The 27,956-nt window shown below is 41.5% G+C and overlaps 1 protein-coding gene across 2 annotated transcripts; it reads left to right on the forward strand.

Moving 5' to 3' along the window:
* The first annotated feature begins 787 nt into the window (after window positions 1-787).
* sec22a (SEC22 homolog A, vesicle trafficking protein) lies at window positions 788-22,916 on the forward strand. Of its 2 annotated transcripts, none has more exons than XM_080786479.1 (7): window positions 788-929; window positions 2,038-2,248; window positions 8,866-9,029; window positions 10,261-10,440; window positions 14,082-14,200; window positions 16,162-16,227; window positions 17,878-22,916. In XM_080786479.1, the coding sequence occupies exons 2-7, from the start codon at window positions 2,067-2,069 to the stop codon at window positions 18,076-18,078; spliced, it is 912 nt and encodes a 303-aa protein (XP_080642605.1). In that variant the 5' UTR covers window positions 788-929; window positions 2,038-2,066; the 3' UTR covers window positions 18,079-22,916. The 2 variants fall into 2 exon arrangements, with proteins under 2 accessions (XP_080642605.1, XP_080642606.1); XM_080786480.1 differs by having other exon boundaries at window positions 17,910-18,101.
* Window positions 22,917-27,956: the final 5,040 nt, after the last annotated feature.

The following is a 27,956-nucleotide window of genomic DNA, read 5'->3' on the forward strand; positions in this document are numbered from 1 at the left end:
TGAATTTGTGCCCGGTACATGAAAAGAAACAATAGACTCAGTAACTCAACCCCAGTACATCAATTACAATTTACAATTTAGGCATTTAGCAGACGCTCTTAATCCAGAGCGATTTACATTAAGGAAGAACAAAAAGCATGGCCATACATCACATACCTAAAAACTATAAAAGTGATCGAGTCACGGATATAATTACTCGACTACAAGTGAAAGTTTCTCAGTCAAATTTGTACAGAAATGTAAGTTGAGTGAAAGTTTTTATGTTTATATATATATCACACACACACACACACACACACACACACACACACACACACACACACACACGGGGGGGGGGGCGTCTTGCGTAACAGTCAAAATAAAAATTAACAACTGTTAATATTAAAACAGACTCATTTGTGGTGCTGATGAGAGTCACAGCAGGCTACCCACAATGCACCGTGAGACGGCCACGTAAACGTAATCGCGCAGCCGCAGAGTCTATAGATCCCATGACCTGGAGGGAAGGCCGGTCGGTCAATGATTGGCTAGTTGGCACTATGTTTGTTTGTGTGTGTGTGTGTGTGTGTGTGTGCGTGTGTGTGTGTGTGCGTGTGTGTGTGCGTGTGTGTGTGTGTGTGTGTGTGTGTGTGCGTGCGTGCGCGCGCGCGTGTGCGCGTACTATTTGAGAACGTGACCGATGTCGTTGCATGGCAACCATTATCTGCAGCCAATCGCAGCGTTGCCGTCCTCTCCGGTCTATGGGATATATAATAATCAAATTCAGCTCCTTCTGGATGGTGGTGCCTGGTGCTGCTAGCTCTCTGCGCACAGTTGTACAGCTGCAGGCTATATATAATATATACTTACCGACTGATAAGAACCACACGATGCTACACTCGTTACACAGACGTTGAATATATAGTCTCGTCTGACATAACCCTCTCAAGGTTTGCTCATCATTTTCCTTTGGCTCCATGGCGGCCGGCATGCATGTTGTTATAGTTGTTGTTACACGTTAGCTACAGTAAGTTAGCCGCTAATATTGGCTAATGTAACGCTGGCCCTATGTATGTGTAGCAGGTGATATGATTGCATTCTTCTATCTAACCTAACATTAGAAACACATAGTGAAGAGGATGAACAGAATTGTTCACTCGCACGCCAATATGAGCGCCAGCTAGCATTTTGTTATTCAATGTTACCTTTCCGAAAACCAAGCGTTTTACTGTCACATAAGGACTTTTGCACAGCTTGCACCACCAACATAGTTGTAGTTTTGTCTGTTTTTGTCCCTTATATGCGAGGTACACTTTTTCAGCTTAACAAGTAGCCTCTACCCATACCATCATGCAGCTATATACGTGAAATGTTTTAAAACTGAGAGGCCGTTCTTCTTCTTAGGGGGTTTGACTGCAGTTCGCATCGTTTGATGCTTCTCTGTGAGCTGCACCCACGACTGCTTTGATGTACGGATCAGTTATCGCGATAATGCATAGTTATAACCGTCGCCTGTGGTGCTATCCATGGTGCTGACTGAAGGCCATGCATTATGCATACATAACATAGACCAGTATTATACAGTTCTAACTTGGTCAGAGAAAATCTCCTGATTCACCACCAAAAAGCCCTATTGTCTCATCTCCTCCCCCCCCCTGGTCGCTGTAGCTCGGGTTACAGTGACGGGGAGGTCACAAACACTGTATTTCTATTCAACACACGGGTTAAACACAGACCCTTGTTTCGTAGGCTAATACTAACATTGAAGAGGTGTTGTTCTGACCTTTCAAATTAATATTGTAATATTAATGGTTATTTGGCAAGAACATGGCATGCAAAGTGCATCCAAATAATAGAGGATATAGGCTGTAGGCACTGTAATATTGCCCTCACAGTCATTCTAGAAAACCTTCTCTGCTAAATATCATGTGTTCTTTGGACTTGAAATAAAAAGATATATAGCCAACAATTTGTGGAAGCTGAAAACCGACTGTATCCCCTCTCCAGCCTGGCTCTGCCTGCACACTTATGTACTATCAATTGTCCTTTTCTGTGTAGCCCTGCGATAGCCCTGTGAAAGCTGTGCGATGTCGATGGTGCTGTTTGCCTCGGTGGTGAGGGTCGGGGACGGCCTGCCCCTCTCTGCGTCCACAGACTACGAGCAGGACAAAGGCCTACAGGACACCAAGAGGCATCTCAAAGGACTCTCCAAGAAGCTCGGACAGTTTCCTGACCGCTGCACTCTGAAGACTGGACAATACAACGTCAAGTAAGTACAGTAGTCACGCGAGCTGGTTACTTTTTTTAAGGCGACATCATGTAAGGCTGGGCGATAAATGCAATGTTGTGGTTTTTCTATCGTTTTTGAGGTGAGCAGAAAGTGACTATGACAACGTGACAATAATCTGATATCACACAATGCACATTTTGTTGTGCAAATTGATCTAACCCAATTTAACTCAAGATAAACTTGCATACGGTAGTCTGTTACCTAGCGTAACAACAAAGAACACATGATATTTAGCAGAGAAGGTTTTCTAGAATGACTGTGAGGGCAATATTACAGTGCCTACAGCCTATATCCTCTATTATTTGGATGTGGACATTGTCCCTTGACGGTGGATGTAACATACTATTTCTGTAACCCTACATTGAGCATATTATAAGCCTGGAAATGTATGAGGAAAACATAACCTCCAACCCTGCTATGTCAGCCTAGCGGGAAGGGGGGGAGATATGAGAATTGAATAGTTGAGGAGAGAAGGTAGCGTGAATTTGTAAGCCAAATGAGGAAAGCGCGAGTGCAGAAGTGTCATAGAAACATTTGAATGTCAATACAACTGTGGCAAGAAAATGTGCATGTTCGAAAGCAGAACGTCCCTGTATTTCAGTGCATGCATACCACTATTCAAACATAATTTGACCGCCTCTTATTCTGAGCAGTTGTACAGTTTGTACAGTCGACAATAAAGGTTTGACAACTAATCGGTCAGACTATCATTCATCAGCACATTCCCACGTAAATGTGGATGTTGCAAATCTTGGTATATAGCCACTTATTATTATTATTATTATTAACTCATAGAATGCTGAAAGCGTTTTTAAACGTTTTATTATAGCCAAGCGCAAGAAGCGCATAACGTTTTTATACGTTTTATGGGCCAAAAAACGTTTTTTTATTGATTACTATAGTTCAACTATATTTGCGCCCGGACAACTCATAATGTAACACCGATCGGCTCTAAAAAGAGTTAAAACCCCCCCCTGCTGAAAAGAGGTGTTGGTCTGAGAAGCGTCTGGCACCGCCTATTGGTTGGTCTATGCGAGGACGTACGACGTAATGGATACGGCCGTCCGGCATAGACCAACGCAGATGTCAGGGGATCTAAAATGGATGGGACAATGCTCTTGTTTGTGTGAATACACTCGATTCCCCCTCCCCTCCTGTTTCTACATGGTTTCTCCCGAGGGAGAATGGTGGGGGGGGGGTCTCTTCCTCTTGGATCGCATTGGCAGTTCCCCCCCCACTCCCGAGTCCCCACTGCTTTCAACTGCAAGGCTTGCGCTCTCATTCTCGGAACAAGATACAACGCGATTTGCTCTCTGCCCGTATATAAACCTGCAACGATCGGCATTTGATTTCATAACGTAACGTTTGCCAGACACATGTGGAGTTAGTCATGGACAGATTGCACATCATTATCGAGGGCCCGCCATGATACGTTGGTCGCTGATCGCAAGCCGTACTGCTGCTGCGCTGCTGGCATCCAACCATCCAATCCATCCCCCTTTCTCGTTACAACAGGCTATTATAAACTCACCGTCGAGCAGCCTGCCCTGCACCTAATGTGATAAAATGAACGGCAGGACAAAATCGGATCGATTATTATCTGTCTATCAGCAACATACGGGTGTTTGTCTTGCAACGACAGGTGGTGCTTTCTCGTTTTTTTTCTTCCAAATACGTTGACGTGCTGCTTCTGCTGCTGCCGCATCCATCTCGTTGTTTTTCTTGTTTTTTTCCCAAACATGTCCAGACACAATCCGATCCAGTCTCGCGTCTCACCTTATAGATACGCGAGACTGGATCGATGAGGTTAGTGGTATGTCTGGACATGTTTGGAGCGGCACACGACAATCGACAATAATGTTGATTATGCAAGATCATTTCCTCAAAGCCTAGTTGCCCCCCCCCCCCCCGTTACTGCGATTGTTTGTAGCTCGAATCACAGAATGAGTTCAATGAGCGTAGGGAGAGGGCACATATGGGGCTACGATTGAAGAAAGTTTCCAAGTCCGTTTTATGATCAGATAATGTGCATCAAGACTCTCTGCTTTCATAAGAAAAAAACTAATACTGTAATTGCGAATGCAATGAGCACTTACTATGAGACCTAGCAGATCACGTCTGTCTGTCTGTCTGTCTGTGTGTGTGTGTGTGTGTGTGTGTGTGTGTGTGTGTGTGTCTGTCTGTCCCGCTTACTGTATATGTGGACCTGGCCCTTTTGTGCCCATATATGGAGCTGAGTGATTTGTGAGTCATGGTGACATGAGTGTGATGGCGTGGTCCTGCTTTGGGGACTCCTTATATGGTTATGGCTGAGTCATGGTGACATGAGTGTGATGGCGTCTTTTGTGACCATATATGGAGCTGGCGTGGTCCAAGCACTAACTATGACACCCTGCAGATCATGTCTGTAATTTATTCTAATTGTTATTGCAATTTACGATCTGCGTTCGCCTTCCGCGTTCGCGCGTCTTACTCGTAATAATAAAAATCACACCCCTGTGAAGTGAGCAGTGCAATGTTGTGAAGTGAGCAGTGCAACATTGCACTGCTCACTTCACTGGGGTGTGATTTCTATTATTATTACAGTATTAGTATTTTTCTTATGAAAGCAGAGAGTATTCTGTTTCATACGGTATATAGTATGTACATGTCGCTATAGGCCTTATTTTGTGAATATTTAGTTGTTAGGTCCATGCTCTCTAAAATTATCTTTTTCAGAGAACTTTAGAGATGGCATGGGCCTGAATAACTATTATTCACAAAATAAGGCCTATAGCGACATGTACATACTATATACCGTATGAAACAGTCGACTCTCTGCTTTCATAAGAAAAATACTAATACTGTAATAATAATAAAAATCACACCCCTGTGAAGTGAGCAGTGCAATTGCACTGCTCACTTCACAGGGGTGTGATTTTTCTGGGTGGTATTTTTCTTATGAAAGCAGAGAGTCTACTGTTTCATACGGTATATAGTATGTACATGTCGCTATAGGCCTTATTTTGTGAATAATAGTTCTTCGGGTCCATGCCTTCTCTAAAGTTCTCTGGTGGGCGCAAGCTGCATTCAATAGCCAATTAGTGACAAACTGTATATGTGTACAATGTGTACTGTTTTCCTCCTAAAAGTAGACATTCAGGGCTTTCATTCGGTATATGGTTTGTATAGGATATTATTTGTGCTCAATTTTATATCGGTCTTTTGAACTAAAAAAACTGAACTGAAATGTCTGTCAACTTCAGGCCTCCATATCTCTGTTGTTTTTTTTCACAAGCAGCGTGCAGGCAAAAGCAGGTGTTAGAAAAAGGTCAATATCTCCAGAATGGAAGATGGTAGAATCATAATTTTTTTTTTAAATTGAAGTGGACAAGTTGGGCTTTCTTTTTATTTATGCGATTGTGATTCTCGCTATAAGAGGCCCCTCGCTGTGGGCCCCCCAAAAAGTTCAAAAAGCCCATGTTAAGCCTTCAGCACCAGTAAGCCAGGGTCCGCTAGAACCTGTAGCAGTCTATGTGTTAAGTCCCAAGGATAGTTGACCATGTTACTGTATGCCTGCCTGGGAGTTCTTTCTTTTAATTAAGAGCCACTAATGCTTGAGAAAACCCGAGCACGCCACCATTGCTAATGGGGTAATGTGGGTCGACATCAGTTAGACATCAGCTTGTCATTTCTTACAAGCTGATGTCTTTAACACTTAATGCGACCCACATTACCAACACCAAGCAGACTGGACTCCTCTCAATCCAAAGACCCTTTGATATGACTCCCTCTAATCAAGGCAAGCCATCTGCACCTGACGGAGTGACTGGCAGAATTTGCCAGGCAGCTCTTTTTTAAGTCATTAGGTAATCTAATAGAAGGCGGAACAGATCGGTTATAGGACAGTGCTCTGACCTGACGCCAAGAGAAGCAAAAAAAAAAGTAAATTTGCTTTTTAATGTAATCTCTACGCAAATGAGCATATTTAGTGTCCAGAAGCAGCTTCGATTCCATTACAAGCCTTCAACCAGATATTAAGCCTTCACTTCATATCTTAATATCTTCCCTCCCACTATGCTGACAATACACGGCAGGGTTGGAGGTTATGTTTTCCTCATACATTTCCAGGCTTATATTATGCTCAACCAGAACCACAGCATGATCTGAGTAGGCGGTTGATTAGCTCAGGCCTCCCGACAAAAAAGAAGCCAACTCGTATCTCACACAGCAGACACACAGAGGTGAAATAACAGCTGTATATATGTAATATTAATGGTGATTTGGCAAGAACATGGCGGCATGACTTGAAATAAAAAGATATACAGCCAACAATTTGTGGAAGCTGAAAACATGGGGAGCGGGCCTGTCGCGGCCCCCCTGGTTCTCAACGGAAGCTGGGTATAGCAGGTGCAGCACTGTGAAACTTGGGCAACTACGTACTTTCATTAATGAACTAAGCTTTATATCACAGAGTGTGGCGATTACTCTGGACAGCCTCTCTCTCTCTCTCTCTCTCTCTCTCTCTCTCTCTTCCGTGGTGCTCTGAACCTGCATTGTGTATATCACTCCTTTCCGACCTTGAGCTCTCTCTCTCTCTCTCTCTCTCTCTCTCTCTCTCTCTCTCTCTCTCCGTGCTGTGGCTCTGTGCCATGGAATGATATACACTCGGTGTGTGTGTGTGTGTGTGTGTGTGTGTGTGTGTGTGTGTGTGTGTATGTGTAGGCGTATCTTGTGAAGCAGTTGCTTATTTATGAATTAATAACTTTTATGTGTGCGATCACTCTCGAGGTCTTGTCTCACCCCCACACTCGCATGGCACATGGAGAGAACTAAAATACGGTGGTCTGAGGGGTTTTGCCCCCCCGGAGAAGAGATGAGAGGGCAGAGGCAGAGACGGGCTGGGCTCTTTACCATAATATCATCCCTGGGTGTCAAGTCTAGTTCGGTGCTGTTGTTTTCGTCGACTAAAAACGAAGACGAAAAATGTTCGTCGACTACCTTTTTCCACTGACGAAAACTAAAAGGAAACTATAAATATCATCGAGGCAGGACAAAATACATTTTAGTCGTCTACTAAAACTAGACCAACACTAAAACATTCCAGTTGACAAAAAATTTGACTAAAACTAAATTAAAGCTATTCGAGAGATTACGACTAGAACTAAAATCTAAATTTGCTGCCAAAAACAACACTGGTCTAGTTGACTTGACTTTATGCATGTACTATGTGGGGGGGGGGGTTTGCTATTTTACATTTTACATTTCAAAATGCCAAGAAATTTGCTTATGATAACGTGGTCTTTCTTGGCACCACTGGCTGTGATTTCAATAGCCTGTGATTTCGGTCCTCGGGCTGCTCCACGCTCACAGTCATCAGGCTTTCTTTACAGAGTTAATTATTGTAAACTCTACTTTCTCCATGCAGCCTGTGTGAGGCGTGGGAGTCCTTTGTTTGTTTGTTTAGGCAGTAAGACACCAAAAGCTGCATAGAGACTGACAGATACTTGAATCAATAATATAACCAATGAAATCCCCTCAGGTCTCAGAGACCATAGCGTCATTGGTGTTTTACTGTGCGTTACTGTGCGTTAACCCATTCTGACCGGGCACCCATTTTGGTGTTAGCATCATGTTATGCTTTAGCTATTGAAAAATAGCAGATCTACAAGCTCATAGCGTGCCACCGAGTGGCGCGCTACGAGCTTGTAGGTCTGCTATTTTTGAAGAATCGAAGAACGACATTTTTAGAATCTGATCTCAGGTCAGAATGGGTTAATCAGACCAGTGTGTGTCCAGTGGAAACCTCTGTATGAATCTGATCTCAGGTCAGAATGGGTTAATCATTGTTTTGGCAATCGGAGTTGTTTTCCGATGCCAATAGCGGTATCGGAATTGTCTCCATTGCTGCCTTTAAAATGCTGGTATCGGTTCATGCAATTATCCAATATCATAATTTATCATTATGTGACTGATAATAGCTCATTCCTCATTTATGCAAAACAACATTTTAAGTTGATATCCACTACTGTTATATACTGATACTGTATTGTGTCTTGTTTTACTAAATTGTGTCAATTTGAACAATTTATTAATGTAACATTGTTATTTATTTGTACATTACATTTATTTGTGCTCTGTTTAACTTATGACGGACTGTTAAACTAGATAATAAAATGCAGTGGTATCGGACCAAGGTCCATTAAGATTGTGCCACATACTGTATAAGCTTCCTCCGTCTATATTTCTTTAGATTTGTGTATTCGTCCCCAGCACAGTCCATTAAAGACACACCGCTGGGTTGGAAGTGCTTCTGAAAAAGACTAGCAGCCCGCTGAAGTGCATCCGAATCTCCCAGAATTTAGCTACATTGGAGTCTGGCGCTTCTCTGGGTGTGAAATGAAGGTTTCATTAGCCAAATTGGGTAATTAATTGGATTCAGTAGTGGGTGCTGAACGTTCCCTGGCAGAAGTTGGTAGAGCAGTGTTGGAGCCGGCACATCACCACTCCATTTTGTTCTCGTTTGTCCTTTTTTAAAATATATATATATTTTGAGAGAAGATGATTTTGTAGCAAAGTAGTGATTGTGTGTGTGTGTGTTCGTGTGCGTGTGTCAGTTTCACTAGCTCTCTGGGCGTGGGATACCTGATGGTGTGCACCGAGAACTACCCCAACGTGCTGGCCTTCTGCTTCCTGGACGAGCTGCAGCGGGAGTTCATCGTCACCTACGACACCAAGCGCATCAACAGCGCCATTCGGCCGTACTCCTTCATCGAGTTCGGTGAGTCACACCTGAACCGCTGCCCTAATCGGGAACTATCTGTCTCGCGCGCGGCGGCGGCGTGCAAGTTTCACCCGTGTGTGTCACGCACGATTGTTTGCTTAAGATTACAACAGATGCATGTTCTCCCCGTGTCCCCTAGGGTAGGTACCCTCACAAAAACATGCAGTAATCCTGGTCTCGAAACTGCCTCCCCCTGGCCAGCCGGGGCGCCTGATGGAGGGGAAAGGAACTGGTTGGAATAACGTGTTCCTTTCACGCGCTATACGTCCAACCAGGGAAACTGAAGGAAGCATGTGTTAAGTCCGTTGCTCTCCCCAGGTTGGCGGAGGGTGTGTAGAGCCCAGGATCACAGTAGATGATTGACACAGGGGTGAAAAATGGGTTACAACAGATACATTAAGCATTATGTTATAATTTAGCTATTGAAAAATATCATAGCTCATATCATAGCTCATATCATAGCTCATAGCGCGCCACCGAGTGGCGCGCTATGAGCTTGTAGGTCTGCTATTTTTTTTTAATCGTGAAAATGCGGCACAAATCTTTGAATATATATATTCTTTCAGAAGACTTTTTTTTATTTCGACGTCGGGCCTAAACCATAGACTGTAAAAAATATGGACAAAGCGTTCCCCGGGTCTAACATGGACGTAAAATGAAGCCTGAAATCCCTTGCACTGTAAGTCGCCATCTTTCAAGATCCGTTTGAGCCCAGTTTGGCCATTGGCTGGCCCAGACAACGAGGCGGGACTTCCCCCCTTCTTCTTCGTTGGTTTTTATTTTGACTCGAGTGGGAGGGGAATCCCTATCATAGACTGTAACGGTAGCCACGCCCCTCAGAACATGCACGACTTTATGGTCATTTTTTTTATAAATGGGGCCATCATTTTCCAAAAAGAATATTATGACATTAGAAATGAGACTTTAAACTAGTGACTGGAAGCGAAAAGTATTCATGACCATGTTTATTAAGGTAATACAGTCTAGGTGAAGTTGGGCCCAAATACATGGACTTCTATGGGGCTATGGGTTTTTTTGAGCCCAATGATAGCGCCACAACAGGCCATTATATGAACTTTCATTTCCTTAGTGGCTTCACAAAAAATCTGTCTGACTGCCCCCCTGGCCTAAACGGGTTAATTAGCTTGCACGCCGCACCACCGGCACTACACCTGTGGACTTGCGTGACCCGATTGCTGTTTGTGCTGATAATTAATTATCCCTCCAGACACTTTCATCCAGAAGACGAAGCAGCGCTACAACAGCCCCCGCTCCCTGTCCACCAAGATCAACCTGGCCGACATGCAGACGGAGATCAAGCTGCGGCCGCCCTACCCGCTCTCCCCCGAGGACCTGAGCTCCATCAATGGCTTCTCTCTGCACAGCCCCTCCAAGTACAAAGGCATAGGTTTGTTTTGGATCGGCTTCGAATACATTCTTTCAGCAAGTTTGTTAACCCATTCTGACCTGAGATCAGATTCATACTCGGTGGCGCGCTATGAGCTTGTAGATCTGCTATTTTTCAATGGCTAAAGCATAACATGATGCTAACACCAAAACGGGTTCCCGTTCAGAATGGGTTAACAGTACGGTATTATTATTATACAGTCAAGAATGCTATGCTTAACAAGTTTGTTAACCCGGTTACGGTTATTATTATACAGTCAAGAAAGCTAATGCTAAAAAGGATAACACATACAGTAGTAAAGCCCCCAGGGGGGCTTGTTTCCATTGTGGTCCATTGTACTCAATTCATCTGCAATACTGTACATACAATAGATTGCATTTCTGTCTAATAAAGCGTCGCAGTCCCGCCCCCCTTTCATGACGACGCCAGGCCCAGGAAATAATTCCCAAATGCATTTCTCCCATAGACATTTAAAAAAGTATCTATTTAAAGACCTTATAAGCGTCGAGTTGTGACAAATCATGACAACAAACACAATATAACAAATTATTACAAAGAATAAAAACAACAACAAAAAAAGTGTTGTAACCTGCCGTTTTATTCTTCTTTCTAATTCTTTGTTCGGCCCAAAACATTGTGTTTATTGTCATGATGCGTCACAACTCCAGTTGGCTTTGTCTATACCACTAGCAGCAAACATTTCAGGAAATAGACGAAGGAGGGGTTGTTTGTCTCTCTGGGTTCAAGTCCAATTGAAATCTGAGGCCAGACATGTTTTTTTAACTCATTTACTGCCGGAGTAAATACATAAATAATCCACCCACACAAAAAAAATAAACTCCTTTCTGGCCTTGCCAGCCCATACATCCAAACTGATATGATTGTATTAAACAACATTAAACTCACCGACATTGCAGCTGTACGGAAAGCTTGAGTTATTTAAAGCTTTTTAGGAAGCGCTCGTTTTGCTGGCAATTTAGAAACGGGTGTTACGCATAGATATAAAAAGATGCCTTCCAGACACCAATGCTCCATGCAGCGTCCATGCTACTCAATGTGTTTCAACTCAGTCTAGATGAGGGGGGAGTTTTCCCAGTGGAAAAGTGATGTATGTGCAATTGTGCATACTCTCTATAACAAGGTGATCACTGATAAGCATGCAATTGAACACGTGCCGTAGTAGAAGATGGGCAGGCTACTGTGATGGGATAGTTTGGGACTATTCTCCCTTTTTCAGTATTATTTATAATCGATTTACAAACCAGACAGTACTCCCGTAAAACCATAGATAAACGATTCATTTAATTTGGCATTTCATCTCATTTGCAGCCATTTTTTGCATGCCTATTATGTCTTGGGGGCGTGTTTGATGTATTAAGGTACATTGAATACGTCCAGTGCCCCGAATTACTTCAGCATCAGCGCAAAGCATTCAGGAATGACAAAAGGCTTGTGTTTCCATCTGTACATTTTAGCCTCAAAGAAAAGCTTGTGGATGTAACGTGGACTGGATATGTACCATTTTAGCACTCCCAAACAGCATTCCCCATTGTGATCCTGGAAGTGGTCCCAGAGTCCAGACTTAATCACTCGGAAGCAGGTTTCCTCTTTGCCTTGATGGCTGTCAACTGGGGAGGACATGTCTTGCAGCCTGTTATCAGACATTGCTCTGTCTGTCTGTGGGCCACTTTATTATACACGTTGTCGTCACATCTTAGCCGATACAAGTGAAGCCATTCTGGGTCACCGTGGCTCTTCTGCATCCTCCACTCTGCCTCTCTTCTATTCTCTCTAAACACAGGTTAGAAGAGGTTTGATCCTCTGCCCAGACCGGAAGACTTCACCAATTTGCCTCCCATTTTACTCGTGGCCCAAATCGGGCCACTATAGTCTGGTGATCAGATAGGATGTCTTCATTCTTTTTTTTAATTGGGGAAATTGTGAGGGCTATTCAGTAAAGATCCTGCATGGCAATTCTGAGCAGTAATCCGTAAAGTCTGATTCTTAATCAGTTCAATCCCAGGTGGTTACGATCTCAAATGTTTTCGTTTGCCTGCCCTAAACACTTGCTTTGTGAGTCCCCTTGATGAGAGGAAATGATGTAATTCAGTAAGCGTAATTTACTGAACCAGAGTTGTGTCATTCATTTCCAACCACTCAGTTTGAGTCGACAAACACTCTTAGCTGTTAATTCTGAAATTTGTTGTGGTTTTAACCCATTTTAGGCGGGAACCCTTTTTGGGGATTTTGAGCATTATGTTATGCTTTAGCTATTGAAAAATAGCAGATCTACAAGCTCGTAGCGCGGCACTGAGTGTCGCGCTACGAGCTTGTAGATCTGCTATTTTTCAGCTTGTAGGTCTGTTATTTTTTAAAATGTTTTAAGATGTGTCGCAAATCTTTGAATATATATATTTCAGAGCGAACATTTTTAACTAAAATATTGGCTTCTGGGGGGGGGGGGGTCCCTGGAACTACATATTTTGAGATGGGGGTCCGTGGCCCAATAGAGATAATTTTGGGGGGTCCTTGACATGAAGAAGGTTGAGCACCACTGACACAGAAACATGGGTTTTTCAGGAAAAAAAATAGGATTTAGAAGCCTTTTTTTTTAATCGACCGCAGTCCAAAATGGATTAATGGGACAGGCCAGGTTGCTGGGCTAGGGTAAAGTTAATCTCTTAACACAGATTCACTGCTTGTTCATCTTGTGTTTACCTCCCCATATCACACACGTCTCCCTCAGTCCCATTTTGCACAGCATGATTCTATTGCACTACGCATAGTACATTACTATACTATACTGTACTGTACTGTACTGTACTGTACTGTACTGTACTGTACTGTACTGTACTGTACTGTACTGTACTGTACTGTACTATGGAAGACTTCCACATGTTATATTAACCCATTTTACTTGTAGGTCTGATATTTTAGAAAAATCGTGAAAATGTGCCTCAAATCTTTGAATATATATTGTTACAGAGTGAGCATTTCAGATTTTGAACTCACTCTTAGTCTATCCCTGCGGTGTTGTTTTTGTCGACTGAAACTGAGACGAAAAATGTTCGTCGCACTACCTTTTTATCGAACTAAATGGAAACTAAATTAAAACTAAGCTGTGATGACTAGTAAAACTAAGCTAAATGTATTGACAATTTCGTCAACAGATAAAAAAAACTAGACTAAAATGTTAGGAAGGGACTAGTGGACAAGAGATCCAGTATAAGTCATTTTACACCTGGTTGCTGAAAATAGCCGATCTACAAGCTCACAACGCGTCTCAGTTGTGAGCTGCGACACTTTACAGGTGTAAAATGAGCCAATACATTGCCAATTGCCAATTGCAACCAAGTGTAAAATGACTTATACTGGAACACACTTCAGTCGACTAAATCAACCGTAGATGTAGTCGACTAAAATCTTACGATATTTAGTCGACTGAAACTAGACTATAACACTAAAACATTCCAGGTGACTGAAACGAAACGAAAACTATTCAAGAGTGACCTATGACCTAAAAAAAACAAAAATCTAAAATGTGCTGCCAAAAACACCACTGTTGACTGTGTGTATCCCCGTGTCCCTCCTTCCCTACCTCCCTCCCTCTCTCCCTCCTTCCCTCCCTCCCTCCCGCGCAGCGCCCACTCAGATGCTGGAGCCCGTGACGCTCCCGGGCATCGTGTCCTGTGTGCTCAGCGTGCTGTGCTCGGGCCTCAACCTCCTGCGAGGCGTCCACGCCATAGAGAGCATCCTGCAGGTAAAAAGCCCTAATTCTGACCGGAGATCAGATTTTAAAAAAAATGTCTTCTACATCCTGACGGTTTTCCGAAAGAGCTATGTCTCTGTGTCAGTCGTTCTTCTTCGATTTTTCAAAAAAATAGCAGACCTACAAGCTCGTAGCGCGCCACTCGGTGGCGCGCTATGAGCTTGTAGATCTGCTATTTTTCATATAGCTAAAGCATAGCATGATGCTAACACCAAAAGGGGTTCCCGCGCGAAATGGGTTAATACTTGTTATTGTTTTGTTATAGAGCGTCACAGTCCCGCCCCCTTTCATGACGACACCAGGGCCCAGGAAATAATTCCCAATGCATTTCCCCCATAGACATTTCAAAAAGTATTTATTTAAAGACCTTTTTAAAGCGTCGTGCAAAGCCAACTCGAGTTGTGTGACAAAGCATGACAACAAACACAATATTTTGGACCAAACAAATGATTACAAAAGAATATAAAACGACAATAAAAGTGTTGTAACCTGCCGTTTTTTTTTCTTCTTTATAATTCTTTCTTCCAAAGCATTGTGTTTATTGTCATGATGTGTCACAACTCGAGTTGGCTTTGTTGTCCGCAGCGTAAACGTCTTTAAATAAATACTTTTTGAAAAGTCTATGAGGAAAATGAACGGGGGAATTATTTTCCTGGGTCTCCAGGACTGTGACGCTCCACTTGCCCCAGCCCCTTGCTTAGATAGCACTTGTATGTAGACTTACCGTAGATAGCATTTTATACAGACTTATGGTTACATCACTAAGAATTGCATTTGTATGTAGTCATAGCACCTTATAGTATAATATGTATAGTTGTCATTATATAGATATTCCACTGTTACTTTTCTTAGCTTACGCATGTTTCATGATAACTACTTTTTTATGTACCGTATGTGATGTATTGCCATGCTTTATGTTCCTGCTTAATAATGTAAATCGCTCTGGATTAAGAGTGTCTGCTAAATGCCTACATTGTCAATTGTGACCGTGGTTTCACAAAAGCGCTTGATTGGATATTTGGCACGATCCATTTGGTGCTCAGTAAATAACCTTTGATCCCTTTTAAGCTTCTTGGAAAGATTAGAAATTTCATGAGAGGTACAGTACAGTACAGTACAGTACATATATGAGAGGGTTTTGCTCATAAGGTGGGATAGCTAGACGGTTGTAATGACCGATGACAGATTTATCGGTCAGAATTACCGAGCCTGGATTGAGTTGAGTCCTGGATTGCACCTACCAATGGTTTGTCCGAATAAAAAGTGCAATAATAATGTAATAATTTAAAAATATATATATTTAAGAAAATGGCAAGCAGATCATTATTTGTACACGTGGATTCGGGGTGGCATCAGAGCCCATCCACGCTCTTAAAGGGCCACTTCACCCCTTTTGCAACCAGATCTTATTTTAATGATGTTTGGGAGACAAGAAACACTTTCCTGGGGGTTTTTTATGTGGGTAATATGTCTTTTTTAGATATTTCAGTATTTCAAAGTGTCAAATGGACTCCATGATGTCATGGACACTGCAGGGCTCACTCCCTTCCTGGACTACAATTCCCATAATGCTTTGGTGCACTGCTCCTCCTTTGTGGATAGGGGGGAGAGCTGTCTTACCGAGACAACATAGTATAGTCCAGGATGTTGGTCTTGTTGGATAGGAAATTGTGGAGGGCAGCGATCCAGGGAATCCTGAGTTGGTGTTGGCTATAGGCCTCACTCTCGCAGCAACTGACTAAACACTGTCTGCGTAATTGCTGATATTGTCAAAATATATATATATATCGGGCGTGCTCTAATGGAGGTTCAACTCAAGTCCGTTGCGTTGTTGTTGTTGTTGTTGAGTGATTTGATCAAGCCTTGGGAAGATTATGTTTGGTGGTTGAGTGCTGAAAAGCATTATTTCCCCCTCACCCCTCTCTCTCTCTCTCTCTCTCCCTTGTCATCAGAATGACGATGAAGACTTTAATTACGTGATTGCCTTCTTCCTGGGCACAGCCGCCTGTCTGTATCAGGTAAGTGATAGTCTGCGGCAGGAGAGCAAACCCGTCAACGGCTGACTGACTGAGCGGCTAACAGCCCCATACTTTGCAGCTCAGCAGCCTGTCAGCTATAGCCCATTTAGACCCCGACGCTAGATTCTACAAAATGTCTTCTAAATCATGACAGTTTTTTCCTGTAAAAAAAACCCCATGTCAGGTCAGCGCTGCTCAACCTTTTTCACGTCAAGGAGCCCCAGAATTATCTGGTATTATTTGGCCCGCCGACCCCCAACGTTCGCTGTGAAAGAATATATATTCAAAGATTGGCACTACATTTTCACGATAAAAAGAATAAATAGCAGACCTGCTATTTTTTTCAACAGCTAAAGCATAACGTAATACTTAACCCATTCTGACCGGGCACCCATTTTGGTGTTTGCATCATGTTATGCTTTAGCTATTGAAAAATAGCAGATCTACAAGCTCATATCGCGCCACCGAGTGGCGCGATACGAGCTTGTAGGTCTGCTATTTTTGAAAAATTTGAAGAACGACTGACATTTTTAGAATCTGATCTCAGGTCAGAATGGGTTAATCAGACCAGTGTGTGTCCCGTGGAAACCTCGTATGAATCTGATCTCAGGTCAGAATGGGTTAAAAACAACCAAAGGGGGTTCCTTCCCACTTCCCGCCCATAATGGGCTAGACTAACGTGAGCAAGGCTCCATCCTTTCCACCTCACTGGCTTTTCTCTAACGTTTTCATCAGCTCGTCTTTTGTGAAGCTCATATGCTGCCGAGCGGGAGGGAGGGAGCCCCCCCCAGGTGTTTTTAAGATCACAAATTGGTCATTGGGCAATTAAAAAGTTATTGCAGCCGGAGCTTTCGTCTGAGCGGACTTAAACTGCCCCCTTGAAGGACAATAAAATATGCCATGGTAAAAGAAATACATGTCATTGATCACTGTCGGGGCCGAAAACGGCACCCTATAGTGCCTGTCACAATTATTGCATACAGTAATTACTGTACCTATATTTTGAAAGTGTAGTTATTAAATATTGCAGTAATTTCTTTGTATATCTAAGTTATGTGCCTTGTGCAACTTAATTTTTTAAATGTACGAAGCCTAAAATCCAAATTTTTTATCGTGTCCAATGTCAAAACCACAAATATTTAATCACAATTATTTGCATGCCAATTAAAACCCATTCTGGGCCGGGAAACCCCTTTTGGTGTTTTAAGGCATTATGTTACACTTTAGCTATTGAAAAATAGCAGATCTACAAGCTCATAGCGCGGCACTCGGTGCTTGTAGATCTGCTATTTTCTTTTAAATCCTTAAAATGTGCAAGTCGTTGAATATATATTCTTTCAGAGCGAACGTTTTGAACTCAAAACCTTGCTTCTGGGGGAGGTCCCTGGAACAACATATTTTCAGACGGGGGTCGGCAGCCAATTTCTGGGGTCCTTGACATGAAATAGTTTCAGAACCACTGACATATAGAAACATAGGTTTTTTCAGAAAACTGTCATGATTTAGAAGACAATTGTTACCCGAGGACGATTCTACAAATATTTGCGTGCCAATTAATGGTCAAGTAGTAGGCAGCTAAGTATCCGTGTGTGTGTGTGTGTGTGTGTGTGTGTGTGTGTGTGTGTGTGCGTGCGCGCGTGCGTGTCCCAGTGCTACCTGTTCACCTACTTCTCCGTGTGGAGGAACAGCAAGTCCTGCCTGGCGCTGGCGCTCATCTGTCTGTCCAACATGTACCTGTATGAACTGAGGAACGTTTGGCAGATCCTCTTCCACGTGACGGTGGGCGCCTTCATGACGCTGCAGATCCGACTCAGACAGCCCCTCGGCAAAGCCCCCGACTACAATGTCTGACGACGGCCCCCCTCCCCCACCCCCACCCCCACCCCCCACACACACACACACAAGCGGAAGGGCAACCAAAACAAAACCCTGGAATAAACCCCGCCAGCGCCCGCCCCGCCCCGCCTGGCTCTGGGGAGGTGCAGCATTAAAACTGCGTCAGCCATCTTTTTTTGGAACCTTAAGCCTCTGCGACGTCGACAGCTAATTGTCGATGAAGCTGTGTTGTATGTCCGAAAGCAAAACCATTCCTTTTTTTGTTTTGGTATTCCAAAAAAAACCATTTCAAAATAGTGAATATAGCCAACGACTCACAACACGACGCAACGCGTTGTGAGCTTGTAGATTGGCCATTTTCACTCCTCTTGTACGACGAAGCAGGACATTTCATCTACGAAAGAACTTTAAAAAAAACAGTTGAATTATGGAGACGTGCACGGTTTCCATGCCCAACAACAACAACATTCTGATTAAAAGAATACATGGGAATAGGGATATGACAACAAGACTACAAAGTCGACAAAATCCAATCTTTACAGTATACTGTACCGCGACCCCCACAACACCATGTGTCCATGTCTGTATAGAACCTAGCTTAACTCCAGTTGAGTGGAGCTCAGTCTACCATGCACAGGTATGGACTTTGCTGTAGCCACACAAATCTCCATCCCTGTTACTGTTATGTAGGCAAACAATCGACTAAAATAGCAGATCTGCAAGCTCGCAAAACACCTCGCAAATTTGGGTGACTCTATTTTTGTGTAGTGGTAAATCTTGGGTCAATCTGGTCAAATAAGTAATGGGTTTATGTGGTTAAAAAAAAGTCAGAGGTTTGTTATCGGAGCAGGTATTGAGTTATTTCTGGAACAGCCAGAAGGATTGTGCGTTGAGCTTCCAGAGACGATGCAGTGCAGTTTTCACATGATCCTCCAAGTGACCGGAGAAGTGGGTACGTATAATTAGCTATTTCCCCCGCCAAAAGAATGTTTAGTATTATATTACCGGTATCAGTATGTTAAGTAATCTTAAGTATACATGATGAGAACCTGCTTGAGCATTTGACAATAATTAAGGCCTAATATTTCTACAATTGCTACACAACCTGTAGTCATTTTTAGCGCAAAAACACATTTTAGATCTGATAACGATGTACTGGGCCATGCATGTTCAAAACTTATTTTATTTCCTTGTTGGCGGTGCCCACTCTTCCTGCATAATCTGTTCCTCCATGGGCATATCTCCTCCAGGGATCAGGGCTTGCAGATGTTTATTATAATAATTACGCCGTATTTTTGCTTTTTCTGCTATTTATTTGTCGTTTGAGACCGATTGTGCGTATGTATGTATGTATGTATGCCGGCCTGGTTGCTAAAGATCTTGTGTTTTTAATTTGTTTTTACAGATTTTTATTGCAGTATTTGAAATGTTTTATAATTTAAGATGGTTATTTCTATGCAGATTGACTTTTTCTATCCGTGACAAAATGTCACGAATAGATAAAATGTATAATAAATGCAACGGATTGTACAATACAGTATAGTACAACTACTATTACAGTACTGTACTGTATAACTGCTATAGATAGGGCTCCATTTCGTCACCGCTTAAACTTCTTTGCCTTAAAGAAGTTTAGGGATAAGGGGTTTAGCGGTGACAAATGGAGCCCATAGTCTCTGTCGTTGTGGAAACCTCATATGTCCAAAAAAACGGTTACTTTTCAAGACTAAAGAGTTTTTGATGCTTTATGGTATTTACGGAAAAAACCCACAAAATGTTAAAATATGGAGATAAGAGGGTCCTGCCCGGCGGCAACGATGTACAGTACAGTACAGTACAGTACAACCACTGTAGTACATTGTACAGTCCAAGCACCTTTGCCTGCAGCCCTATATGTGATTGACACACAGCCTTGGGTATAATATATACACCGGTGTCATATGACGATATATCAATAAACAGGCTGTCTGCTGCCACAGTATCCCATGAGTCGTGGTGTTCACCTCGGAGGGCAGAGTCCATGTCAACGCAGAAGCCGAGCTCTGGCATCACGGTTCCCTTCTTCCTCCGAGACATCGCCTGTGTGACTGACGGCTATAATGACGAGACCAAAAAACGGTGCGCTCCAATTCTCTCACCTTCTCCTGTTACTAATGTATGCACGCATTAGCACAGCCACCACCACCACCACCACCACTTACATTGGTCTCAAGTGGTCTCAAGTCACCTCAACAGGCAACTTAAAACTAGCCAGACACAGGTGTAAGAGAGAATTGAAACGCTTTTGTTTTCTAGTGTCAATTAGTTCAGTGGTCGTGTTTGTCCTAAGGGCTCTTTAATATGCATGCATTTTCCATGGACGGAGCGGAAAGAACAACTAGAATGCACTAGTGCATGGAGAGGAAAGTATATAGCCTCAGCTCTCTCTAGCTCCGTGTTGTTACGCTGGACTTGGCACCGCATGCCTGTCAGGGGAGCGCTAGCTTGGATGATTCACCAGAATGTTCTATGACCAGCACAGCTTAACCACAGTGGTACCACACCTACATGACCTAATGGGGCTCATTTCATAACACCAGGCCTGAAGTGATCTGATTTGAATTGTGTTTTTCTGGCCCCAAACATGCATTCATTTCTAATTTCCAGCACAGCCAGAGAGAGAGAACATGGAACCAAGCCAGCTTTAATTTGGCTCTGAATGCGTCGGGATTTGTATAGCGTGAAATAGGCCTTGGATGGCAAACAAAACGTCTCCGGTTGGAAGTTGGAACACAATTTTTGTACTCTGGGATAATGCCGTGCCCGTGTTGCAATAGATTGGAGATGTTTGTTGTTCAGAACGTAAGAATTAAACATTTGGCCAAATCTCTGTTTATAGAGAAGACATTGTTCCATCGTGACATAACCCCGGGCTTTCCCTGAGCGTTATCTGCTTGCCTCTTAAGGATTTGGTGACCATGAACTCACAGCTTGGAGAATTACATAACAGAATTATGAGACAATGCCCCCACAAATGATATTTTTCAGCAGAGAACTTCAAACTCAAAACTTTTTAACCATGATACTAGCTTGTCCAAATACGTGAGGTGCCAGTATATATATATATATATATATAGTTTGGGATGTTTTTATGCAGTGTTGTTCTTTTCATTTAAAAATGAAAAACGTAATTGAAAAAGCACCTCACGTACTAGGAGGGCACTATGAGTCACCAGAACCAAGGAAGAGTGTTTTTTTTCGATGAATCTATCATGGTTAAAATGGAGTTTGAAGTTACAATGCGTTTGTATTGGAACGGTTGGCGGGGCAGCTAAAATGAATAGCAACTTAAAAACTGTCTGGGGGGTGTTCACATAAGCCTGCAGTTAGTGCAGTACAGGATAAAATGACCAAAGGCTAAGTGAAATATCCCCTTTTAAGTGATTAAAGCTCTTGAGATCTATACTGTACGTCTTTTAAAAACAAATATGAAACAGAGATCAATTTTAAAGTGGAACACAGTCATTGGCGATGCATAAGTAGCCTTGCCGAGCCATGAGGCCCATAGGGCAGGAGCCTATCTCCTGTTTCTGTAGCGTGAGGCAGCTTAGGCAGCTTGTCCCCTGGACATGACGCTAGTATGTCGCAGGGACTTACCCCCAATCCAACCCTTGATGCTGAGTGTCAAGCAGGGAGGCACTGGGTCCCATTTTTAGGGTCTTTGGTATGACCCGGCCGGGGTTCGAACCCCGACCTCCCAGTCTCAGGGCGGACACTCTAACCACAAGGTCACTGATCTGGGTGGCGATGCATGGTTGGTGTATTAGATTTAGAATGTACTTAGGCCAGTGGCCTGACTAATCCTTAATTTTTCAACAAGAACAATCTTTTGTTGTTAACTTGTTACCAAACCAAAATAATGTGAACACTGCAGTTTCAACTGCTATACAACAGTAGGCCTACATGGTAAAGTCTATTCAATCTCCCATCCCCTGTTTCAGCTCTTTGGAGAACAACAAGCAACAGATTGTCTCATATGGCTCAGATTGAAGCAAAAATAAGCCAATTTCTCTGGCAACACTCCCCTGTGCAGTGGGTATTATGATGATTATGTTGTTGGTGATTATGATAATTACAGTTATTAGCGCGGGCGCTTTAATACAAAGACCAAGCATTTCTCTGAGGTAGATTGAGGATTAATGAGGCAGGGGGCACAGTGTTCCAGGCTCCAGCGTCTTTGTTCTGAAGCAGCCTGAACATTAAGTGGGTTAATTATGATAACAGCCAAATTGCTTGGGTTGCTGCAGGTAAAAACCACAGACTAGACTTGGAAGTGCTATATTTGAACTCACAGTAATTGAGACTACGTTACCGACAGCATTTGTGACAAAGTCTTTGCCCCTCCTCACAGAGGTTCACACAACTGTGTTGAAAAGATTAGATTGTATTTTTAAGCCTGCTTTTAAGCCATTTTATTCAATCTTGCCAAAACATATCCTTGGGATATCTATCTACCTGTAGCCAACTCATCCATCTTTGTGGCAATATCTTCATTTGTTTATTTGTTTTGTGTCAGGTTTGATTAAATATTACCTTGCCTTTCTTTCCGTGACGTTTTTTTTGAGACACTAGATATTGTATACTCAGCAGTACAACAGACTTTTGTTCCATATCCGCCCATTTGGCAAAACGCTAAATTTACTCTGAAGATAAAGTCCATTTACCCCCAGGAACATTACATTTCAATTACAGCGTTGCATTTTTTAAATAAGTTATGCGTCATTTGTGTACTATTATAGCCTGAATTTACATTCCGTTTCACTTCATTATTCATTCTGAAAGTGCCACCATTGCTGTCGTTTTTTCTTAGATGGGCGTTGCTGAAGAGGGAGTCCTAGTTAATGCCGTACGATATGGGCTATAGCTCATGGTCCAAAATGATGAGAAACGAGGATAACTTTTTTTTTTCAAATTTTCAAAAAACATGGGCTATAGCCCATCGTTTTTTTATTTTTTCATTTTTGTCAAATCGTCAAAAATGATGAAAAACGGCGTGCCATAGTATGCCGTACGATATGGGCTATAGCCCATGGTCCAAAATGATGAGAAACGAGGATAACTTTTTTTTTTCAAATTTTCAAAAAACATGGGCTATAGCCCATCGTTTTTTTATTTTTTCATTTTTGTCAAATCGTCAAAAATGATGAAAAACGGCGTGCTATAGTATGCCGTACGATATGGGCTATAGCCCATGGTCCAAAATGATGAGAAACGAGGATAACTTTTTTTTTCAAAATTTCAAAAAACATGGGCTATAACCCATCGTTTTTTTTCATTTTGTCATTATTTTCAAATCCTCAAAAATGATGAAAAACGGCGTGCTATAGTATGCTGTACGATATGGGCTATAGCCCATGGTCCAAAATGATGAGAAGCGAGGATAACTCTAATTGTCGTAGTGGTTAAGATGTTGGCTTTCCACGTGGGAGACCAGGGTTCGATTCCCGGCTGTTACACTATCATACAAAAGAAGACCTCAACAGCGCTAAGAAAGATCTGATTAATATGATGCTGTGTTATTTAAACTTTACTAACTGAAGGCTAACGAACAAAAGATCACTTCAAAATTACCAGGAGACTTTGCCTGAGAGTGTCTGACTGATGGTGCAGTGGTCTAATCATCAGGGTTTCAGTACAGACATTCCACGTTCAAGGCCTGTTCCTCCTACAGCTCAATGCTGCAGTAATTTGAACTTTTCAAGGCTTGAATAAAAAATAAAAACTCAAAAGCACCAGGAGACATCTGCTGAATGCCCAAAGGTGCCTTGGCTCAATGGTGTGGAGCGCTTGACCCGTTGCCTCTGCTACAGACAGTTGGCCGGTTCAAGTCCCATGTCATGACATCAAGGTGCTGGAGGACCATCGGGAGTTCCTCCTACAGCTCAATGCTGCAGTAATTTGAGCTTTTCAAGGCTTGAATAAAAATAAAAACTCAAAAGCACCAGGAGACATCTGCTAAATGCCCAAAGGTGCCTTGGCGTAATGGTGTGGAGCGCTTGACCCGTTGCCTCTGCTACAGACAGTTGGCCGGTTCAAGTCCCATGTCATGACATCAAGGTGCTGGAGGACGATCGGGAGACGGTGCTCTCTCCCCCTGTTTCCTGAGATGTAACGGTTGGGGCTTATGTCTGAAAGAACCCTGTCCAGCTAATCTTTTACCATGAAAATGTCCAATTTAACATACTCTTACCACCTCTCAGTGTGCGCGCAGGGTCCGGCCCATTCCTCTCTGTTATGTCATATGACGAGCATTTAACTTTTAATATCACAATTATGGTAGCTAATCTAACTGAATCTGGAAGTATTCCTTTATTAAATGATTCTTCATAGTCTGGAATTGTAACTGATCAATTTTCTTTTGTGACTTTCGCCTTTATTTTATATGGAGGGACAGTCAGTGGTGTAAACTTTATTTATATAGCACATTTCATACATAAAATGCAACTCTGTCACATTCTGTCTCTCCCTCAGTCTCCACACTGGCCTCCCATATCCCATTCCAGCACACCCAGTTCCATTTACACACCTGTCAACTACCTCATCAGCCCAGCAGTGAACACTTCTCCAATCAACCTGCTCACTATAAAACTGGACTCAGTACAAACACTCATTGTCAGTTCATAACCTGTGTCACAGATGTCCTGCCTGTTCATGTGTTGACTTTGATGTCATTCTGATTCATGCCTGATTCCTACCTGCATTCCCCTGTGTAAGATATCTCGTAATTCTTTATTAAATACTTTATTATTATACTCTAGTTTGTTGTGACTTTGCTCCTGGGTTCAACTCTGTCTGCATCCTTGACAACTAAAGTACTTCACATATTAAACTTTATTTATATAGCACATGTCATACATAAAATGCAACTCAAAGTACTTCACATGAAAATAAAATAAAAAATAACAAGCAGCGGAATGCCAGAAACAAAAAGTAGGTCAATCTACAATTAGCAAATAAAAATAGCAATACAAAACTAAAACATTAAAAATGGTAAGGAAATTTGTATTGGATAATACATTTTAAATTGATATTATTAGATATTCAACTTTATTGACATTTATAATTAAATTGGTGTCTTTACACTGTAGAATCCATTGTTGTTTGTTTCTGTTGCTTAACTCTGTTGCTTTAACTACATATAAGTGTCTATTTGTTTGTCTCTAAATGTTTTGATGAATTGAACAATGCCCTTTGTTCAATTCATGCCATACTATAGCACGCCGTTTTTCATCATTTTTGAGGATTTGAAGAAAATTCAAAATTTCAAAAAACATGGGTTATAGCCCATCGTTTTTTGAATTTTTGAAAAAAATGTTATCCTCATTTTTCATCATTTTTGAACATGGGCTATAGCCCCTACCGTACGGCATACTATAGCACGCCGTTTTTCATCATTTTTGAGGATTTGAAGAAAATTCAAAATTTCAAAAAACATGGGTTATAGCCCATCGTTTTTTGAATTTTTGAAAAAAAATTTATCCTCATTTTTCATCATTTTTGAACATGGGCTATAGCCCCTACCGTACGGCACACTATAGCACGCCGTTTTTCATCATTTTTGAGGATTTGAAGAAAATTCAAAATTTCAAAAAACATGCGTTATAGCCCATCATTTTTTGATTTTTTGAAAAAAATGTTATCCTCATTTTTCATCATTTTTGAACATGGGCTATAGCCCCTACCGTACGGCATACTATAGCACGCCGTTTTTCATCATTTTTGAGGATTTGAAGAAAATTCGAAATTTCAAAAAACATGGGTTATAGCCCATCGTTTTTTGAATTTTTGAAAAAAATGTTATCCTCATTTTTCATCATTTTTGAACATGGGCTATAGCCCCTACCGTAAGGCACACTATAGCACGCCGTTTTTCATCATTTTTGAGGATTTGAAGAAAATTCAAAATTTCAAAAAACATGGGTTATAGCCCATCATTTTTTGATTTTTTGAAAAAAATGTTATCCTCATTTTTCATCATTTTTGAACATGGGCTATAGCCCCTACCGTACGGCATACTATAGCACGCCGTTTTTCATCATTTTTGAGGATTTGAAGAAAATTCAAAATTTCAAAAAACATGGGTTATAGCCCATCGTTTTTTGAATTTTTGAAAAAAATGTTATCCTCATTTTTCATAATTTTTGAACATGGGCTATAGCCCCTACCGTACGGCATACTATAGCACGCCGTTTTTCATCATTTTTGAGGATTTGAAGAAAATTCAAAATTTCAAAAAACATGGGTTATAGCCCATCGTTTTTTGAATTTTTGAAAAAAAATGTTATCCTCATTTTTCATCATTTTTGAATATGGGCTATAGCCCCTACCGTACGGCACACTATAGCACGCCGTTTTTCATCATTTTTGAGGATTTGAAGAAAATTCAAAATTTCAAAAAACATGGGTTATAGCCCATCGTTTTTTGAATTTTTGAAAAAAATGTTATCCTCATTTTTCATCATTTTTGAACATGGGCTATAGCCCCTACCGTACCGCATACTATAGCACGCCGTTTTTCATCATTTTTGAGGATTTGAAGAAAATTCGAAATTTCAAAAAACATGGGTTATAGCCCATCGTTTTTTGAATTTTTGAAAAAAATGTTATCCTCATTTTTCATCATTTTTGAACATGGGCTATAGCCCCTACCGTAAGGCACACTATAGCACGCCGTTTTTCATCATTTTTGAGGATTTGAAAAAAATTCAAAATTTCAAAAAACATGGGTTATAGCCCATCATTTTTTGATTTTTTGAAAAAAATGTTATCCTCATTTTTCATCATTTTTGAACATGGGCTATAGCCCCTACCGTACGGCATACTATAGCACGCCGTTTTTCATCATTTTTGAGGATTTGAAGAAAATTCAAAATTTCAAAAAACATGGGTTATAGCCCATCGTTTTTTGAATTTTTGAAAAAAATGTTATCCTCATTTTTCATAATTTTTGAACATGGGCTATAGCCCCTACCGTACGGCATACTATAGCACGCCGTTTTTCATCATTTTTGAGGATTTGAAGAAAATTCAAAATTTCAAAAAACATGGGTTATAGCCCATCGTTTTTTGAATTTTTGAAAAAAATGTTATCCTCATTTTTCATCATTTTTGAACATGGGCTATAGCCCCTACCGTACGGCATACTATAGCACGCCGTTTTTCATCATTTTTGAGGATTTGAAGACAATTCAAAATTTAAAAAAACATGGGTTATAGCCCATCGTTTTTTGAATTTTTGAAAAAAATGTTATCCTCATTTTTCATCATTTTTGAACATGGGCTATAGCCCCTACCATATGGCATACTATAGCACGCCGTTTTTCATCATTTTTGAGGATTTGAAGAAAATTCAAAATTTCAAAAAACATGGGTTATAGCCCATCGTTTTTTGAATTTTTGAAAAAAAATGTTATCCTCATTTTTCATCATTTTTGAATATGGGCTATAGCCCCTACCGTACGGCACACTATAGCACGCCGTTTTTCATCATTTTTGAGGATTTGAAGAAAATTCAAAATTTCAAAAAACATGGGTTATAGCCCATCGTTTTTTGAATTTTTGAAAAAAATGTTATCCTCATTTTTCATCATTTTTGAACATGGGCTATAGCCCCTACCGTACCGCATACTATAGCACGCCGTTTTTCATCATTTTTGAGGATTTGAAGAAAATTCGAAATTTCAAAAAACATGGGTTATAGCCCATCGTTTTTTGAATTTTTGAAAAAAATGTTATCCTCATTTTTCATCATTTTTGAACATGGGCTATAGCCCCTACCGTAAGGCACACTATAGCACGCCGTTTTTCATCATTTTTGAGGATTTGAAGAAAATTCAAAATTTCAAAAAACATGG

Source organism: Protomyctophum bolini (assembly GCF_963924005.1).
Source record: "Protomyctophum bolini genome assembly, chromosome: 16".
NCBI lineage: Eukaryota > Metazoa > Chordata > Actinopteri > Myctophiformes > Myctophidae > Protomyctophum > Protomyctophum bolini.

Coding starts and splice junctions, on each gene's coding strand:
- sec22a (XM_080786479.1), top strand. CDS start 2,067: ATGTCGATGGTGCTGTTTGCCTCGGTGGTGAGGGTCGGGGACGGCCTG. Junction 9,030..10,260: donor GTACTCCTTCATCGAGTTCG/GTGAGTCACACC, acceptor TTATCCCTCCAG/ACACTTTCATCCAGAAGACG. Junction 14,201..16,161: donor CCATAGAGAGCATCCTGCAG/GTAAAAAGCCCT, acceptor CCTTGTCATCAG/AATGACGATGAAGACTTTAA.